Here is a 20,523-nt window from a genome sequence, read left to right as displayed (position 1 = left end):
CAGTCATGTGACTGCCTCACTCCGCCATAGCCGGGCTAGAGAGAGGAAGGGAGGGAGGGGGCGGGTACGAATCTTTCGCGCCTGCCCTGCCGGACGGAAAGTGGTACAATCCTATTGGCAGCGGGAGCCGAGTGGCTCCTCCCCCTCCCAAGAGCCGAGTCCACGGCAGGGGGTGGAGGGCGCGCCATGGCGGCGTGTCGATTTCGGAGGAGCATCGCTGCTCAGGTACCACTCCCCCTTCATTCTGCGGCCAGGATGTCGGCTTTCGCCCTGCCCCGGCTCCTCGCCTTGGTTCCTGGTTCCTCCTTTCTACAATGTTCCTGGAAAGGTTGCTGGGATGGAAGAATGCAGCGGTTGCATAAGCTTCATTGCAGAGATAACAGCTCGCTAACCCCCCCACACACACACACTGGTGAAAGATGGACAAGTTGGGGGGCGGGACACTGTTGGTCTCAGAAGTCGTGCGCCTTGACTTTGTCCTAACTAATATGGATCATCTGTTTTCAATCTAGCTTTCACATATTCTGGAGACGCCGCCAGAAAACTTGATTAAGTCAATATATGCTGTTCCAGTGTCAAGAAAAGGGTAGAGTTATTTCTAATTTATATTCTAATTATTTTAATTTCTTCAAATCTCTCCAGTACAAATAAACTTTAGCTATTTTGATATGAAGGGTGATAAGAGAAATGACGAAGACGGGTTTGACTCTGTATGGTCTCAATTTTATCATTTATTAACACTAGCACAGTATTCTCCCTTTCATCACAGTTGCAGCAGCCACTATGGAGAAATTATCTTAACAATTTAGATTAATGTATACCTTGTAGATGTGAGCTGAATCTGTAATGTAAAAGGTTTTCCAAGTTTGCTTGGCTACCATGTGGATGATAGTATACAATGCCTAACATATGTACGTGTATTTGTCTTGTGTTTGGTAATTGTATTGTAAAGTGTGCAAATAAATAAAGGTCTTTATGCCAGAATGCAGTAATAAAATAATAGCTTCCCCCCCTTAATTTCTTGCTTCCTTCTATTCATCCCCTAGGCAGGCGTGTGATTTCCAACTCTCTGTGAGTTCTGTGCTGGATGCTAGCTCCAGCAATTACTCAAAGTCAGATATTCAGCTTGAAGTCCAGAAGCTGGCAAAGAAGGTATGCGGAGATCTACTTACTGTAATGTGTTTATTCAATTAAAAACAGGGCAGCACGGCCCCAGGGTGGGAAGCTTGCGGTACTTCAAATGTTGCTACATAACAACATCCATCATTCCTCACCATACAGACTGGGGCTGATGGGAGGTGGAGTCCAACCATCTGGTGGGCCAAAGGTTTTCTTTAAAAAATAATAATAGCAATTTGTATTAATTTCCCCACCAAAAGCTATACAAAATCCTGTATGATATAGTATTATCAAAACAGGATCTAATGACAGTATACATAGTCCATATACAGCTATAGATCACGGTTGAATAAAAGCAGACATAAAACCAAAATAAATAAATCATAGGTATGTGAATGCATGGAAGGTAGAGACTGGGACTATTTATATAGTATAGACATAACGGTTAAACAGACCCAGAGGTTGTCCGTCCCTGATATAGCCTAAAGAAGTGGTTTTCAACCAGTGTGCCGTGGCACCCTGGGGTGCCTTGAATGATGGTCAGGAGTGCTGCAGGCAACACTGGCATTCACCCTTCTTTTCTCGCCCCCCGCCCTCCTTTGATGCCCTCTCACTTCTCTGCCTCCCAAAGGCTTGCACAGCTGTTTGTTGCAGCAGCTCTGGCTCTAAGCTCCCCAGGCGAATGGTGCCTCGGGGGCTGGTCAGAGGGTGCTGGTTGCCAGAAGCTGAGGTGGCCTTGGAGTAAGCGGGCAAGGGAGTCCAGTCATCCAGTCCTTGCTGTTGGGAATGGAGTCTGGACAGACAAGTCCCAGGTGGCTGTGGGGCAGTGTGAGGAGGCACCTCTCTTTGGGGTAGAGGCTGTAGCAGCAGTGGCTGCCTGGAGGACTCCCAAGGAGAGGAGAGAGGAGAGGAGGCTGAGGGAACACTCCACAAGGGAGGGTGTTCGAAATAGGGTGAGAGGCTGCCAGCTCTGCAGGCAAGGGGTGACATAACAGGGCTCCTGAGCCCCACTGGGGTGCCAAAGAAAGAATATAGTTGGTCAAGGGAGCCATGGACTCAAAAAGGTTGGAAACCTCTGGCCTAAAGGCTGATTCCTATGTTCTCTTTTCCTCTTTGTGCTTCTACTGTGCATATGGGGACTGGGCAGGAAAATGGTTGCTTGCCTTCACCTTTGTAGGTTGCAAATGATCAGGTGTTGGATTCTGCAACCCCACAACTCATGCACCTCAGATTATGTCTGCCTGTTCCATGTTAACATCAGTGACTGTCTTCTGGACAACGCTCTACAAAGGTTTTACGATCACCAATTTTTATATAAAATTGTAATCTGGAAAGCAGTCGCTTTACTAATGCTCTACTCCTGAACACTCTTGTACTGTGTGTGTGTTAACTGTGGGGCCCTAAGCTGCTAACTGTGTGTGTTAGTTACATGTTTAAACGTATAGCTTAAACAACTTATGCAAATTCTATGTCAGGTTGGAAGTCTAAACTTTTAATTGTAAGGCTCATTAGCAAATGACATGTAATGGGTGCTAAAAAGCACCATCTGCTGGTAGTGTTCGCATTGTTAATTGTGTAAAGGACATGCTATTCTCATCATTCAGCAGCAGTGAAAGACAACATAGTAGTTCTGAAATCTCTCAAAATATATGTATGGGATAATACTGATAACAAAACACTGTGCCACTCATTGATTGTGTAATCCACTGTTGTCAATGTGTTTTCATTTTAGTTAAAATGTGATCCAGTGGTGAGTGAAATCAGTGCAGGTGAAGGAACAGTAAACTTCACAATAAATCGAGAATTATTAGCAAAGGTAAGACCCAATATATATAAGCAGTGAAAATGCTATTGGAAAATGCTATTATTATTTTTTTTGGGGGGGGGGGAATCTAAATCAAGGCTTATGGTTCCAGTGTGGATACTACTCTAGAACATTTAGATTGTAAACGTATACGTGTATTCTTAGAAGTAAGTCCCATTATGAGAACCAGTGTGGTGTAGCAGTTAGTGTTGATCTAAGACCTGGGAGACTAGAATTCTAATCCCCACTCAGCCATGAAACTCACTAGGTAATTTTGGGTCAATCACTGTACCTTCAGCCTAGCCTACTTCACAAGGTTGTTGTGAGGATAAAATGAGGAAAGTTGGGATATAAATGTAAATTTTTATTATTATTTTCAATGGGGCTTAATACCTTGTACGTTGACGGTTACAGTCTTTATTTACACAAATGTTTGTTCCAAGGCAGGTAAAAAAATAAAAACAACTGAAATACAATAAAATCAGGAGGGGAGGGGGAGTGAAGCATACAACTAACACAGCAAACTGAAAACCACAACAGTCCATTTGGTTTTCATTTTACCAAGCTAAAAGCTGGGGAAACAGAAATTTAGTTAACATTGATTTGAATGAGGTGTTTAATGCCTGAAGCACTGAAATAAGCTGCAAAACAAACTGCCTTTCCCAGTTCACCAAGGGAGGGCACAGGAAACTAAACCGCAAGGCAGAATCCGAAATAAGCTCTGGCTGCTGCCAATCTTCCAAGCCCACCACAGATATTTGATAACATTGTGTAGTGTCACAGATGCTTGGAGATTCAAAGCTGCTGGAGCTCTGGCCTCTTAAAATGAGCAGGCTTGATTTCAAAGCAAAGCGTGAGTATAGATAGGGGTGTGGTAAAATTCTGAGAATCAGCAGTTCTCTGGGTAGCGGATCACACACTCGGTGAAACACTTCTCAAGTGAGAACCAACCGCTCTTATTGTGCAATCCTGTATGTGTCTGCTTGAAAGGAAGGCCCATCGAGTTCCAAGGTAAGCGTGTGATCTTAACTTGGCTACTGCCCAGCAGAGCTTTACAGAACAGCAGGGTCTCAGCCACATGCACAGCCCTGTTGAGACTGCTGGCCAGGGGCAGAACGACACTTTCCCAGCCTGGGGTCGGTGCAGCAATTGGGCCTGGATCCCATTTTCAGACAAATATTGTCTTCCAAAGCACCTCACATCAATCCTACTAAATTGATGCAAACCTCGGGCTTACAAGCCAAGAAGACAGGATACATGAGGGGAGACAAATTGCAGGAAAAGGACACTTTGACAATACTAGTGTCAAGTGGTGAGTTGAAGTTCTGAAGTTAGCTGCTGTTGAGGTGAGTGGGAGATGTGTGCTTGATGGTTTATAGTTTTAACATGCTTGAAGTTTACTTTCAGGTGGAACTGATTGCTTTTTTTGTGAAAGGGATATCAACCTGTTTCTGAAATTCTTCATTATTGATGAATGCCTTTCTTTGTATACATATTTTGCCTTCTAAGACAGTGTTGCAGCAAGTGTTTGAGGATGGCTCCAAGTATGGGATAAAGAGTGAACTTTTCTCAGGATTGCCAAAAAGAAAAATTCTGATTGAGTTTAGGTGAGTTCATAGGCACAATCATGTACATGTTTACTCAATGCAGATTACAGCTTCAGTTATTTTGAGGCATATTTCTAAAATGCCTTGGGAGTCTGCAGTCTGGTTACACAAATATATTTGGCTATAGATCAACATAGATTCACTGGACTGAGTCTGGTTTTGTTTGCTTCTTTCGTTTCCATGCACTATGATGCTTGACTCAGTTTTTTTAGTCATCTTGCTCCTTTCTCCAAAGTGACGGCTCTGGTTTGTGTCCCACTGTGGCCTGGGAAATATCTAGCTTGATCTATGTAGACTGGTAGTTTGGTGGTCTTACCGCATCAAAAATGACAGCTGATAGTTCAAATTCTATTAAGGGATTGTGTGCTTCCATGCTTACAGGTTTTCAAACATATTAAATACTCTCTTGTAGTATACCTGCTACATCCTCCCTTCCTCTCAACTCAGCTATGACACTAACATTTTCCCATTTAGTGAAATATATGAAAGAATACACACATGAAGAGTATATGAATGAGCTATGGATTAGCATATAAATCTCTGAAGGTAATGGGTTGTAGCCATTGCTGTGCTATCAGTTTTCTACTTACACAGTGAGAATTCTTCTTCTCCTCCCTTTGTGTGCCTCTAAAATATGCTCTTGCGGGTCCCCCAACTCTCTGGAGCACATTTTCAGGCTATGTGGGGAGCTGCAGGTGGCAGGAGAGGAAGGGGAAGTTCTGCCGCGCGCATAGAAGGCTGTCGTGCAAAGGGAACTGCTAAAGTACATTTAGTTTTTGAGTAACAAAAAACCTGCCAGTGCATTTTGGAATGGGGTTTTTCCCCAGGATCCTACTCTGTGGCTTTGCTTTTACTTTAATAGGTTGTTTTTGGGGATTACCATGCCAGTTGTATTTTCATTTTTCATTGTGTGGGGTAAACATAGAAACTATTTTGTTTGGGAGATGGTTCTGTGAGGACTCAGTATGTGTGTCTACACGTTTGCCTTTTACAGACAAGGGGGAAAATAAACTTCAAATGGTAACTTTTGTTGTTTCTTGCAGTTCACCCAACATTGCAAAGAAGTTTCATGTGGGTCATTTGCGCTCTACAATAATAGGTAAGATAGCCAATGCTCTATGTTCTATGCTCATGTGGCTGGCCTGCTTGCCGTGGGTGTTTCCGCCCCACCCTCCCAACTTGTGGTGTCACAGTATGGATGGTTTGCCTTTGGCACCATAATAGGCTCCCAACACTGCTCTGGCTTATATGACGTGGGTGTTAATTTTGTTTAAACCTATCTTTGGAGTGGGTGGGTGTGTATAATTGTAAGCACTTCTTAGCTCTTTTAATGGTCTGCTTATGAATTGCCTTGAGACAGGTAATAGGCAATCAATTAATCAACAATCCTGATGTTGCACTATGTGGTTCTCTCCCTTTGTAATGTAGGCGTTCATAAGGAATTTGAGTCTCTCTGCAATAGCGAAATCAAAGGTCAGCCGTAGGAAAAGTCAGTCGAGTCAGGATTGAGACAGGCACTTAACAAAACAAGTTAAGACATTTATCCTAAAAAAAACTTGTGACATAGACCAGAGAGAATTTCTGTATCATGTGGGGAATGACTTTTCCCAGCTTTGGGTCCCGTATGCAATACAGAGGGGAGGAGACAAATTCACAGAGGATGCAGTAACAGGTGGGTCACAACTTTGAGATACGGATACATGACCACCTTTTGAATGCAGCTAGGGAAGAACTGCATCTCTGGATAGAGTCCAGTGGGATCACACTGAGATTCCATGTTTAATGAGAAACCGTTGTTGCACAAGGATGGCATTCTTGGGATTCTCTTTCAGCTGTTATGCTCATTGCCTTCCAAGTTTAACCTCCTTGTGCCTTTTTTACCTATATGTAACATGGGAGTAATAACATTTACACAGTTAGAGGCGTCAAGTTACTGTGTTTCTGGGATAAATGGAACACAATGCAGACATAGGCTCTTTAACATTGAATTAAATGCGTAGAAGAAATAGTGTTTCTGGAAAAGCACATTCAGACTATTTAGAGATCCAGCAGGAAACTGTCCTTATAGAGTCATTATATTTGTTGGCTGTCACGGAGAAAAGCAGAGAGTGGGTTACATATAACTGAGTGTTTGGGGATGAAGTGTGCCGCTGGGATCAATAATTGTCACGTTCTGTTTTCAGGAAATTTCATAGCAAATATTAAAGAAGCAACGGGACATCATGTTACAAGAGTAAATTACCTTGGAGATTGGGGCATGCAGTTTGGTAAGTAATCTCCCCCCCCCCTTTCTCATTCAGGATATGAATAGTGCAGGAGTGGGGAACCCTTTTCAGTTCACGTGTTGCATTCCTTTGTGGGCAGGTACATGCCAGCCTTAGTGGGAGCCAGAGGCAAAAGTCAGTGGAGCCATGAACATGGCACTTCACTTGACACAATAGGCTGTATTCGGAGAATTTTACATTCAGAAACCTCCAACCTCTAGTCAGGCAGGAAAAAGCCATTGGAGCAGTCCAGGGACATGTTCCATCTTAGCAAACACAAAACAAACAAACAAAACACACCTGAAAGGAGGTTTTAGAGCAGGAGCAGTGAGGGATGTGGCCTTGGGAGAGATCTCTAGGAGCCTGAAGGAGAGTCCTGGAAGGTTATACATTCATACCTTAGTTTTCAAACAGCTTCATTCTTGAATATTTTGACTCCTGAACTCCGCAAGCCCAGAAGTGAGTGTTCTGGTTTGCAAACTATTTTTGGAAGCCAAATGTCCGGCGGGGCTTCCACTTGGCTGCAGCCAATCAGAAGCCGCGCTTTGGTTTCCAAACATTTTGGAAGTCGAATGAACTTCTGGAAGAGATTCCGTTCGACTTCCAAGGTACGACTGTATTCGAACTCTAAGCCTGAGGATCTCTGGTATAGTACGGAGGTAGCTGGTGAGGAGGAGCACTGTGACCTGGCCTCCCACCAGCAGTGTGACATAGGGATTTATTGTGAGGTGCAACACAAGTGTTGGCTACCACTATGCTCTTGGCTATTCTACCCTTGATATTTGCTTAACAGGTTGGTAAGATTCTATTGCAGAAAAGTAGTCAAAAAATACTGTGTCATTAATTTGCAGTTCATGCAGTTATTTTGTTAACAAATACTGTATTGGCTACAATAACACAGGTTTGTTGGGAGCTGGCTTCCAGCAGTTTGGCTCTGAAGAAAAGCTAAAATCTAATCCTTTGCAGCATCTTTTTGAGGTACGTTAATCCACAGTTAAGTAGTCTGAAAGAGCTTGAATCTGAAAGAGTGAGGTTAATCAGAGTGCATGCTCCAAAATGAAGATGAAATGTGGTTTTTAAATTGTGTATGTTTGCGTGTTGCACACTGCTTATTTTTAAGTGAAATTGCAGTATATAAGTATTTTATTTATAAAAAAGTAATTGAGCCTTAAAATACTGTTTATTTTCTCATTACGTTTATTTAATTTTATACCACCATTCCTCTGGAGGCATACATAACTAGGGTTTCTGGAAAGATGGAATGACTATTAACAAATCTCTAGCACAGACATGCCCTCTTTTAACTGAGCACCTGTGTGGAATGAATGCTACAAGCATCTGATAGCTTTTTAATAGTGGTACTGTTTATTTGACAGTGTTTTAGATAACCTTGTTGGACAATTCAGACTCTGTTTCATCTTGAAGCTTCCTTTATACTGACTCAAACCATTCATTCCTTTAACATGGCAATTCTCCAAGGTCTCATGCCATATATATTTCCCTGCTTCCTGAGATCATTGGCACCAAGTCATGATCACCAGGGATTGAACTTGGGACCATCTCGGTACAAAGCTGTGCTTCTCCACTGCCTTATGTCCGTTTCCTAGTTGGAGAGAGTTCTCCGAGTTAATACTGACCCATATTTTTCACTTGTTTCCTTTAGGTTTATGTACAGGCCAATAAAGCATCAGAAGAGGAGGAGAACATTAAAAAGCTGGCGCAAGATTTCTTTAAAAGATTGGAGGCACGTGAAGAACAAGCCGTGTCATTGTGGCAACATTTTAGAGACATTAGCATTGACGACTATGCTCGGATGTACAAGGTGCTAACTCGGGTCCATTTTTTTCAGTATTTATATATCACTAGCAGCCTCACATCTGGCATTGCTTGGGAATTCTAAGAAGCACACAAAATCAGTATGGTTTCAAAAGTTCAGTTCGCCACCTTGATTCAGAATGACACACATACAGAAATTAAGGTCGTCTTTGTCTCATGGTAACTCTGTTTTCCTTTTGTCCTGGTGGGGCCATTCAGCGCCTGGGAGTGTGCTTTGATGAATATTCTGGAGAATCATTCTACCAGGAGAAAAGCCAAGAAGTCTTAAAGATGTTGGACGCGAAAGGACTCCTGAAGAAAACTCAGTACGAACAGGTTCTTCTGTTTACAGCTTTTGAACCATCTGCCATCCTCACCTCTCCTGCTTATCTGAACTTTGGGTTTGGGGGGCAGAACAACTAATGTAAATTTTACCTTTGTACAGTAGGCTGATTTCTACACCCATTCACACACCCCTCTGTGTCCTCCATCCGGACAAGCAAAAGGTGTTATCATGGTTCAAGTGCACATTCTAGCCAGGCATAAGCAGTAAGCAAAACTGCTTACTGCTTATGTACAGAGAGGGATGTGGCCTGGGGAGAGTTTTGAGGGCCAGATGGAGAGGTGTAGAAGGCTGCATTTGGCCCCTGGCCTCAGTTTCCCTACCCATGCTTTGTGTAGGGAAGGACCATGTATTGAATTGATACTGATATTCATAACAAAGTGAAAAGTTTGCTCTAGGTTGTTAGGGTTGGCAGTCTGCAGGCAGGTGAGAATGGGGAGGGTGAAGGTAATGTAAACGTGATGGCTTCATTATTATTTTTATTTAATTTATCCGTCACTTATCAAAAATGCAGCTTCTAAAAACAATTTAAAACCAGAGATGATTTTTTTTTAAAGCGAACAATACAAAAGGCATAGAATGCTCATCTAACAATGAATTAATGAGAACAAAGTCCTAAAGATCAGCACCACCACAGAGGGCAGTATTAATTGAAGACCTGAGTAAACAGAAAAGTCTCATCCTGGTGCCTAAAAACTGACAGAGTGTGCCAAGCATATCTCCCTGGGAATAGCATTCCATAGAAAAGGCCCATTCTCATGTGACTACCCTCCATACTTCTCTTGTGTGGGGTGTACAGGATCTGGCCTGGTTCGTAGAGAGAGAAGCATAGACATTTGCCATATAGGTGATCAGTGAGGTGTGAGAGTGAGCTGGAGGGTACAGTAAAGTTGCTGAAGAATGCTGAGGAAAGGGAGTAATCGCCTTCTTTTTGTGAAAAGTCCCTCTTGCCCTAATCATCCTTGTTTGAAAACAACCTTAATCCTGGATAGTGAGGGGAGAATTACTGAGAAATAAGTGTGATTGTAGAGTTGTGATCACAAGCTGCAGTCCTAACCCATGCACCTAGGAGTAAGCCTTGTTGAATTAAAGAGGACTTATTTTTGAGTACACTGTGGTTAGAAGTGTGCTGTGAGATTATGACTATTCATCTGTGTATCGCATATGGTTGCTTCATTGTTTTCTGTTTCTCCATTTTTCTAGAGAAGGAACAGGAGTAGTTTACCTATCGGAAAAGGAGGACCGTTCTGCTGTGATGCGGAGTGATGGAACCTCGCTCTACTTAACGAGGCAAGTGTTACTCTTTTTGCCTGATTGTTTAGCAGAAACTTTAATACAATAAAAAGAAAAACATAAAAGAATTTGGCAAAAAAAACCACACCCAGAACTGTCACCCACACTAAAAACTCTGTGAAATAAAAAAATGAAGGAGTTCTATAGCCTAGGTGCTGCCATAGAAATGGCCCAGCATTCTGATGCTATTACAGAGCAATCCTATACGTATCCACTCCAAAGTAAGACCTGTTGAGTTAAATGGGACTCCAGCCTGCCTGGTGAGATGCTTCTCAGTATAGAGTTGCAGCCAGCCTTATCCTCTGTTAGACGGACATGACAAAATATTGACCAGTGGCAAATCATAATTGCAAAAGGATTAACAATGAGTAAGTTAAAGTTTGTTTAATTTTGGAAAGTTTCGTTTGGTCTTATAGTCATACCTTGGTTTTCAAACAGCTTAGTTCTCGAACATTGTGGCTCCCAAATGCCGCAAACCCAGAAGTGAGTGTTCCCGTTTGCGAACTATTTTTGGAAGCTGAACACCTGACAGGGCTTCTGCGGCTTCCAGAAGCCAATCAGAAGCCGCGCTTTGGTTTCCGAAAGTTTTGGAAGTCAAATGGACTTCCGGAATGGATTCCGTTTGATTACCGAGGTACGACTGTATTTGTGTTTCTTTTCCAGAGATCTTGCTGCTGCTATAGACAGAGTGGAAAAATGGAATCCTGACACTATGATATATGTGGTAAGTCTGGCTGTCCTGCAGACTGGTGGGTGTACAGCAGGGCTGGCTAGCTCCCCAGCCCGTCAAACACATAATTCTGATTCAGCCCTCAAACCCCACTGACTTTGGCAGCAGCAAAAGGAAAGATAGATATAGTGCTGGGGTGAGATTGGCTTGCAGGGCAGGGGTGGAAGCTTCTGCTGGATCAGAGCTTTCCATCAATGGAGGGACGCCATTGGCTATAGCCCAGAATCTCTGGCACAACCTGTGGCCTGAACAAATAAAAAGGCGAAAGCTTTCAAAGTTGTGAGGGTGGAATTTTTCTGACACTTTTTTGGAAATGGGTGGTGGTCTCAAGACTGGATTTTTCAGTCGAGTTTGATCTCGCATACCTGACTGCTTTTCCAAAGTTTATGTTAGAAGATCATGTTCTCAGATACACAAGTTTCATCCTCACTTCATCTCCATTATTTGTCCCACCTTGGATATGAACATTTTCACTTGTGTGTCTGTTTGAATGTACATTTAATGATTCTTTCTTCTTCCCCTTCTCCAAGACAGATAAAAGCCAGATCCCTCATTTTCAACAGGTCTTCCAGATACTAAAATTAATGGGTTACCAATGGGCAGAAAGGTAAATGTGTACTTGCCTATCTATATCTATAGCAGGGTTGCCATACGTCCTATATTCAACCCCCTTATTCAACCCCAGGCAGAAATTGCTGAAATGCCCAGGGAAAACTGGACATATGGTAGTCCATGTCACTAGTAAAAGCTCAACAACTTATCTATCCAGATTTTCGATTTTTTAAATATATGGCAACCGTTTATGTTTTTATATATATATATATATATATATATATATATATATACGCCTTCATGGCATACTAAGGCTTTGAAGATGCCCTATTGGAGGAATTCTGTGTTGAGTTCTTCTGATTGCTCAGTCAGTGCAAGCATTTATGTTTGCCAGAAAGAATGATCTCCCTTCTCCAACACCTCATGTTTGTATGTGTGTCTAGATATTAAGAACTACAAAGTAATTTCTTTCTGGGCACAGTTGTGAATCCCAAAATGCGCTGACATTATCTCTGTTCAGAAGGAATAACATTTTTAGTTTATGCACTTTGGAAAATGCCACTTTTTCCACTATAAGGTGGTAAAGTAAAACAACTGAAGTTTCTGGTCCCCTGTCTTCCTGCAGGTGCCAGCATGTGCCCTTTGGAAGAGTTCAAGGAATGAGGACACGGAAAGGAGAAGTGGTTTTCCTTGACGATGTTTTGGACGAAGCTCGATCCATGGTGATAGAACAAAGTGCTTCTGCAAAAAGTTAGCCGATCAGTCTCTCTTATTAACGTAATGCTTGTGCAAATGGAAATGCCGGCCTGGCCTTAGCATTTTTGTTGTGTCCTCCAAGTCCAACAAATGGTGCTTCACATTAGCTACAATTAGTTTCAAACAAGACAACTTCAAACCCTGCTTTCTAAGCTGACTTGTTAAAATTCCCTATAGGCATTGACCAGTGTGCCAGTTCAGATGGCACTGCGGTTAAGCAAAAACAGATGTGAAAACTTGTGAACTCCTTCTGCTACTTAAGCAGGAGGAGCATAAGGGAGTTCACAAGGAATCTGCAAGCCCAGGAGAACGCTAGCCTCATATGTGCTTCACCAATCCACAGTTTAGTGTGACATTGAAATGCAGCCATCGACACTCTCCCCACCTCACCTTTTGTTATCTACTTAGCAACCAAAGAACTGGACAACCCTCTTGAGACAGCTGAAAGGATTGGGCTTGCAGCATTTATCGTTCAGGTCTGTTGATGCTGTCATCATTTCATGAGAAAATGTAAAGTGATGCTGTCAGGGTTTACAAGATGCTTGAATAACTTACCATTTCAGGACTTCAGGGGCCTCCTGTTATCTGATTATCAGTTCAACTGGGATCGTATTCTCCAGAGCCGAGGTGACACTGGTGTCTTCCTGCAGTACACACACGCCAGGCTGCACAGGTAAGAGGTGCAGTTGAAAATGGCCAGAGTCTGGGACAGGGTCTGTTGTTCCAAGAAAACCTCAGGGGGCCAACCCAAAGCCTTGGCCACAACTAAAACAACTCTTTAGATCCCAGCCACTGTTTCTTAATCTTGGGATTTAGGATTCCCAATCTCCTCAAGTGCTTTTTGTTTGGTTTTAGCAAAACTCTTCCATTGAGTACAATGAAAATATTCATGAAAAGGCAATGTGGCTCTTTTCCATTCAGTAAAATTGTGTAGACGTTTTAGATGTTTAATATTTCTGTTGTCTTTTTCTCCACCCAGTTTAGAAGAGATGTGTGGAGCAGTCAATCAGGCATCTCGCATAAACGCTGCATGCCTACAAGATCCACAGGCTATTTCGCTAATTCAGCACCTTCTCAGGTATTCAGAATATAGGTTGCAAACTTCTGCTTGCTTGTTCACTTAGTTGCTTGCTTAATTGAGAGCTGAAGTCCCATTAGATACAATGGCTCCATTGTTTTATTAAACCAAAGCTTATTGTTATGTGTGAACCCTGCCCAGCATCTTAACTATGATTTCTTTACTGCCATAATCAGAAGTAATTATTGTTGGCATATAAACTTTAGTTTAATTAAGGCCTTCAGTTTTGTGTAAACCCAACAGCTAGAAAACAAAACATACTTTTTTCTGTGAGAAACAAGACATGGTTTCCTTGATGACTTATGATTTGCCGTGACTGCAAACTAAGTTTTGGAGATATTTTTAAATTTTATATCACCTCAGGCATTTTTGACTGGAGAGGCAATTCATAAATAACATCAAAAAGAGGCAAATTGGCCTCAGAGAGACACCGCTCTCCAACTCAGGGGGATATAGCTTGGTGGCCAGTATAGGAAGGTGATAGAAGGACCTATACTATACTAATACTGTACTGTACTGTACTGTACTGTACTATACAGTGGTACCTCGGGTTAAGTACTTAATTCGTTCTGGAGGTCAGTTCTTAACTTGAAACTGTTCTTAACCTGAAGCACCACTTTAGCTAATGGGGCCTCCTGGTGCCACCGGAGCCTGATTTCTGTCCTTATCCTGAAGCAAAGTTCTTAACCTGAAGCACTATTTCTGGGTTAGTGGAGTGTGTAACCTGAAGCATATGTAATCTGAAGTGTATGTAACCCAAGGTACTAATACTGTACTATACTATACTATACTATACTATACTATACTATACTATACTGCTCAGACTGTGCATCATGTCTATTAGATTGTGAGACTCCAGGCACAGGCTACCTCATCCTTTAATATACCTACATCGCTTAGAAAATCACATGTGTTCCATTAGTGTTAAATGAGAATAAGTATGGGAATATAGATGTGACCTGGGCGTACCCATAGCTATGATCAGATTCTGAAGTATGTGTCAGCTATTCTATTTATTTCTCTTCAGGTATGATGAGATTCTTTACAAGTCTTCTCAAGATCTCCAGCCCAAGCATATTGTTGCCTATCTCCTTAAACTAAGGTAGGTGAGTGGGTGAGAGAAACGTCTTACCCTTTGACAAGAATTCAGCCTACTTAAAAAAATTAAAAAATCAGGCTTGATAAGGAGTAGTTTGATATAATTAGATTCACAGACCCTCATTCCAAACTTGAGGAAGTTTAGGCTTTATTTACAGCCAAATCTATACCTAGAACCTAAACTTGTGGTTCACTGAAGAATGAACTTCTTTAGATTGAACATTTGAGCATTGTTTCACATGTTAATACTGCATTTCCATTAATAATAATAATAATAATAATAATAATAAGCCTCAGAAGAGAATGCATTCTGTGAATCAGGCTTGAAAACTTTGAAATGTGCCTTCTGTCAAGTGTTATTTCATTTCCCACCCTTAATGAGCCACCCCTTTCTTTCTGGCACACTGTCCAGGAAACCCTGTGCAAATTCATAGAACTTGAATCTGCCTCAACTAGAAAAACCAGTTACTTTTAATGGTCTGTTAAGTCCATCATCTGAGTCTGATAAAGACATTTTGCCCCAAGGCACCTCATGAGCTGGTTTCAGTCCAGTGACTGAGGCCAACAGTGCATAGTGTCAATAGAACTGAAATGTACATGACATTTCAAGCTTATTTGCTTTTATGGGGGTGAGGGGAAGACTCTGCAGAAGCATCTTCAATATATTGCACAAGTATTAGCAGGTTCTTCATGTACAACTTCTGCAGGAGGGCTAGAGCTATGCATTAGTGACTGTTTTGTGCCATTGTATCAGTAATAACTTTAACTGTGGGATCTGCAAACAAATGTGTGGTGGTGTCCTTCCATTTCCCAGAATGCACGGTCTGGTTTTCCTATTCACTCCCTGCAAAGGTATCTTATGGCCACTGAGCATGTTCAGTCAATGGTGTCTGTGTTGAGGTGCTCCCACCCCGGTTTTGTGCCCCCTAAAGTTGTGGGTTTGTTTTTGTTTTTACTTCAGCAAAGGTTTCCCTCCTTTAAAAACAAGGGCAAAGATTTTTCCAAGCCTGCTGATTATTTCTTGTGGATTCAGAGATCCACAAGTATAATTTTAAAAAATAAAAATGTATTTGTGGTATTATTTGAGTGCATTCCTGTGCAAGTGTGGCAAGGCAATAGTTCTTCCAATGAAGGATTGCAGTGCCCTGGCGTTAAATCAGGGCTGAGGAACCTGTGGCCTTCCAGATGTTTCTGGACTCCCAACATCTCTGGCCATTAGCCACGCTGCCTGGAACTTATGTGAGTTTAGGAGTCAGGCAACCTCTGGGAAGCCACAGATTCTTCCTTCTCCCTCCGTATTACAGTATGAGAAACATAGTGAGTAAATTATCAAATTCCAGTGGGCTATAAAAAGGTATTGAGGAAAACCTTGTCAAACAGAAGAAACTCTTCCGGCTTGGGAGGAGTCGCTTCTCACATAATGCTCATCTTAACAGGTCAGAAAATGACTGTTCTATTGGCAGAAGGATCCAAACTGTGGTGGTTTCTCTGTTGGTAACCCTTGTGTTATAGAACTCAAGCTGCTCTTAAGTAAATTTCATTGGTAACAAAGCTGAATGGCAAGGTAAATAGGGGTGATCGGGCGTACTCTTTCACATCACCAAGTTGGATCACACACTCGACAAGGCCTATTGTGATGGAGCAGGGAGTGCCCAACCTTCCGAGCAACTCTGTTGCTTTCGTTTTCCCATTCATTAATGAAACGCTCATCCCTTCCCCCACCCGCAACCCCTTTTATTTTCAGAGAAACAGAAACCAACCTGACTGGGAAAATGCCCAGAGCTCGAATGGACAGGTCTAGCTTTTAAAACAGAGTAGATTATTTTCACAGTGGACTCCAACCACCGTGATTTGAGGGAGGGATGTTGAAGTAAATACCTGGGTCATGTTTTCTCTTGATCAAGTGCCAGAGTTAGGCAAATTGGGGTGGCTTGCAAAAGTCAGATCACCTAGCAGAATAGCCCCTGGATCTGTTTGTTTGAACTCTGACAAGTTTCTTACCCAGGGGACCTTCCTCATGTACCCAGTTTTCAAACTAATTGCTTCCTCCGCAATTAGGCTTGACAACCATATGTCAGGAGTGCTCTGATGGTGTTTCCTGCTTGGCAGGGGGTTGGACTCGATGGCCCTTGTGGTCTCTTCCAACTCTATGATTCTATTCTATGATTCTATGATTCTAAAAAGAAAGAAAGAAGGGATTGTGATGTCTATTTTTCCACTCCAAAATGGTTACTTCCACCTTTACAGGAGAACTGCTTTATCTCTCTCTTGGAAATTTGGCAGGCTTCATCCCTCTCAAGTAGGAGCAACTAGGTTTGAAATTTGCATCCAATTCTGGCAGAGAATGAAAAAGTTTCAAACTTTTTTACAAAAGTAACATCAAAGGTTCCCTGCATGGAAATGCATTAATTTCCATGATGCCTGATCCATTTGGTAGGTTTAATCCACTCTGAGGGGTCATTTGCTTGCAAATGTCATTCACTTATATGTGAGGAGTAAATAAAGTTATAGCAGTTTATAGATTTCCCCATGAGAGTGAATGGGGAGGTGGATAAAACAGAGTTTCATATCCAACGGATCAGATTTGGGTCCCTAAAATGGAATTGAATCAACAACACACAGCTGATCCAAACAGATTGGGTTGTTTAAAAACACTAGATGCAATGCAAATCTTGGGTTCACTGCACATCCCTAACAAATGCGTACTGAGATGCGTTTGGATGCGTACTGAGGGTTGCAGCTTTTAAAGAGTTTGTTTCATATCTTTGTTTCTGTTTCAGTCACTTAGCAGCTGTGGCTCACAAAATGCTACCTGTGAAAAGCAGTGTTCCGGAACTAGCAGAGGTAAAGTAAAAGAGATGCTATTTGAATAGAATGCATTACTCGTGAGATGTGTTACAAAGAAGTACATTCTGGCAGTCTGTTGAAGGATGGGGTATATATCAAAAAGCACTATATTTTTCGCTCTATAAGACGCACCTAGTTTTTGGAGGCAAACAAGAAAAAAAATATTCTGAATCCCAGAAGCCAGAACAGCAAGAGGGATCTGGCTTCTGGGATAGCCTCTTGCTGTCCTGGCTTATCGGATATGAAGGGAATGAAGGCTCCCCCTGCCCGGAAGGAAGAGGCTGCACGCAGCTATCCCATAAGCCAGGACAGCAAGCAAGATCGCAGCGCAGCCTCTCCTGGGCAGCCAGAGGAAGGCTCCCCCAAGAGCCGCGCTCCCTTTAGAGAGTGCACGGAGTGTGTTTGCAGCTTTTGGGGGCTTTTCTCCGAGGAGGGAGAAGGGACTGACAGGCCGTGTCACGCTCCACGTGGCTCTTTAAAGGGAGCACTGAGCAGAGCCTCCCGCCTGCATTCACTCCACAAGACACACACACACATTCTTCCCCTTTTTAAGGAAGGGAAAAGTGCATCTTGTAGAGCAAAAAATACGGTACATAATTTTTTTGGTTTAGTTTAAAATGTTTTCCTGCCTCATACTAATAATTGTGGGGGTGAGGAGATACATTGCTTAAATAAGCCATTTTCTGCAATTGCCACGTGTTTCTTTAAGCCTTCTCCTTAGCGTGGAGAATCTTTCCCATTTTGGTTAGACTTCAGCTTTCTCAGGTTTTTTGTAGCCAGAGACAATAAATCTACCCACTTCCCCCCTTATAGTGCCACTCAAAATACTACCAATACTATAGATATGTGAACTGTTCTAAACAGAGGCAGAGTGAAAAGCAGTTTGGTTTGGTGTGGTTTTGTTTTTCCTTTTGAGATGATACAAACGGGGTTAGCGAGTTAATAAACTCTACCAATCCTTGTTGGAAAATACTATTTTCTGCTTGTCTTTATTCCCTATATTGGCAGCACACCAAGGTAGTGCACCAAATCAAAACAGCGTTAAGACAAAAAACGTGTGGCACTAATGTTTGAGTTTACCTTTTAAAATAAGCTCCGGCTGCTTAATCAACTAAAAATACAGCTGCAGGCTTAACAGCGCAAAATTATATACCTACTCAGAAGCTTCAGTGAACTCAGTTGGACTTAACTCCCAAATAAGGTTGCAGTCTAAATAAATCTGTTTAGGCTGCAATACTACACACGACTGCTGGCAGTACATCCCATTGTACTCAAAAGACGTGAGTGGACACATAATAGGGTTTGCACTGTTACTCGGGGCAACTTAATTAATCACAAACCTGGAGCAGATTTAACCTACCAGGTAGATTTCTTGCAACTGTGCTGAAAAGAAACTGCTCCAATGTATGTGGTCAATTCTCCCCTTCATCTGTCTTCAACTTGACAGCACCCACCAGAGCCTTCTGTCCACCTTTATTTGTGAAACATAAAAGCACATTGCCTTTGGTGTATTTACTGATGTAGGCGAGGCAGGATGTAGGATATCCTTGTATTTCATCAAGAGGCCATTGTCCTGAAACAAGTATTTTCACTTTTTGCTTCCTGGTGCCATAGACCGCATAGATCACTGGCTAGAGTAGCCTTCTGTATTGGCTGGGGTGCATAGAAGCGATAGTCCAAAACACCTGCAAGGCACCAGCTTGGGGAAGGCTGAGCTAGGTGTATTAGGACCACTTCATGTATTGTAATTTTAGATTAAGACTTCATCGCTAAGCATGAGCATGTCTTCCATGCAGCATTTCCATAGTCAGGGTGTGCGCACACATATGTACTTCACATCATACGCTTCGTAGTGTATTTGCTGCCCTAAAAATACACTCACTGCAGAGAGGTAGGTAATGTTCAGCTGAAATAGCATTCAACCTACTACTTACTATGCATGGGGAACAAGGATACAAATATAGGCGTGTGTCTGTGAAACAGATAATAGCAGACTTTCAGCATTACTAGGATTAAACTCTGGAAGAAACGGCTGTTGGTGCAAAGTGGGCATCTTAACATTTGTTGTTTTCTTTAGTAGTTTGTAATTCTGCTATGGTTGAACATGCACCAAACATTCAAGATTTACTGAATTAATTCTGTTTAAGGGAGCTAAGGATAAAAATTGATTAGTGTCCTCCTCTTCCCCACCTTTTATTTTTCCAGGCAAGGCTCTGTTTGTTCCAGGCTGTTCGCTCCGTTCTGGCTAATGGAATGAAGCTTCTAGGAATCACACCTGTCAATAAAATGTAAAGAGAAGATCTCCTGCACTGCGCATTCTAAACTATACGAGTTCTGAAGACTAGCTGTCCTTGCTTCTCTATATTGCCTGGACCAGAGGTGGGAAACGTGTGGACTTTTAAGATGTCTTTGGACTCCCACCAACCCCAGACAATGGATCAGAGATTAAAGGAGTTGCAGTCTGGCAGCACCTAGAGACGAGATCATTGGACACACACAGCATTAGCCACTGAAGAACAGATCCCATTCCCTTCTGCCATTGTATTATTTTGTCTGTATTATTCTTATGAGAGGAGCTAGTCCTTTCATTCTCACCCCTTTCTTCAAAATATGTCATGGGGAGGAGGTTGCTGCCCTTGTAAAAGAAATGTCACAGTAAATGTAAACAAACAAAAAACCCCACAGCAATGCAAATGCAGCTACAGCAAGTTCAGTGCACTGTGCACAATAAAGCAGTCTTAAAATCTAAAGACCTTTCCATCTTTTTTGTTTTAAGTGCCCAGCAGAGCCAAGAAATGAAGTAAGTGCCTAGCCGCTGATAGGACATTGATTCAAGCAGAGCAGAGTTGGGCGGTCTGCCACAGAGAAGGTCTAGGAGCAGCCCTCATGTCCCTGTACAATCCATCTTGCATAACTGGACAAGAACTACTGCGTTAAGACTACTGGCATAAAACAAAAAGGATTTATAACATAACCCAAGGAACACAGGTTTGCTGTATGAATGTCAAGGTAAAAATTAAGATTCTAGCCCCTTAGAGTATATTGCCATGTCTAGAATTTAGGACCTCCTTTCCTGTCTTAGTTTCTCCACTTGAGAAGCTTACACACTCCTAATTGTTTAATTATCAACTTTACATCTTTACAAAGCTGCAGAAAAGCTAAATCAAAACACTTGTCCTTCATGAATTTCAGTGTTGGATTAAGTTGAGAAAAATGA

General features: G+C 42.2%; 1 protein-coding gene across 1 annotated transcript; it reads left to right on the top strand.

Moving 5' to 3' along the window:
• The first annotated feature begins 18 nt into the window (after window positions 1–18).
• RARS2 (arginyl-tRNA synthetase 2, mitochondrial) lies at window positions 19–20,056 on the top strand. The gene is made up of 20 exons (XM_083730392.1): window positions 19–225; window positions 513–586; window positions 1,047–1,152; window positions 2,852–2,935; window positions 4,433–4,530; window positions 5,574–5,629; window positions 6,714–6,797; window positions 7,696–7,772; window positions 8,458–8,616; window positions 8,829–8,935; window positions 10,156–10,242; window positions 10,909–10,969; window positions 11,506–11,582; window positions 12,153–12,277; window positions 12,692–12,759; window positions 12,847–12,956; window positions 13,263–13,361; window positions 14,389–14,463; window positions 17,240–17,303; window positions 19,512–20,056. Exons 1-20 carry the CDS (start codon window positions 187–189, stop codon window positions 19,596–19,598), a joined length of 1,737 nt encoding a protein of 578 aa, XP_083586518.1. The 5' UTR covers window positions 19–186; the 3' UTR covers window positions 19,599–20,056.
• The last annotated feature ends 467 nt before the right edge of the window (window positions 20,057–20,523 follow it).

The sequence above is a fragment of the Podarcis gaigeae genome (genome assembly GCF_964106915.1).
Source record: "Podarcis gaigeae genome assembly, chromosome: 3".
Taxonomy (NCBI): Eukaryota; Metazoa; Chordata; class Lepidosauria; order Squamata; family Lacertidae; genus Podarcis; species Podarcis gaigeae.
This window is presented reverse-complemented; position numbering and strand designations above follow the sequence as displayed.

Excerpts from the sequence above, each read along its gene's own strand:
- RARS2 (XM_083730392.1), top strand. The coding sequence starts at position 187 with ATGGCGGCGTGTCGATTTCGGAGGAGCATCGCTGCTCAG. Across the intron at positions 226-512 it reads GGAGGAGCATCGCTGCTCAG|CTTTCACATATTCTGGAGAC; the intron begins GTACCACTCCCC and ends TTTTCAATCTAG. Across the intron at positions 5,630-6,713 it reads TTTGCGCTCTACAATAATAG|GAAATTTCATAGCAAATATT; the intron begins GTAAGATAGCCA and ends TTCTGTTTTCAG.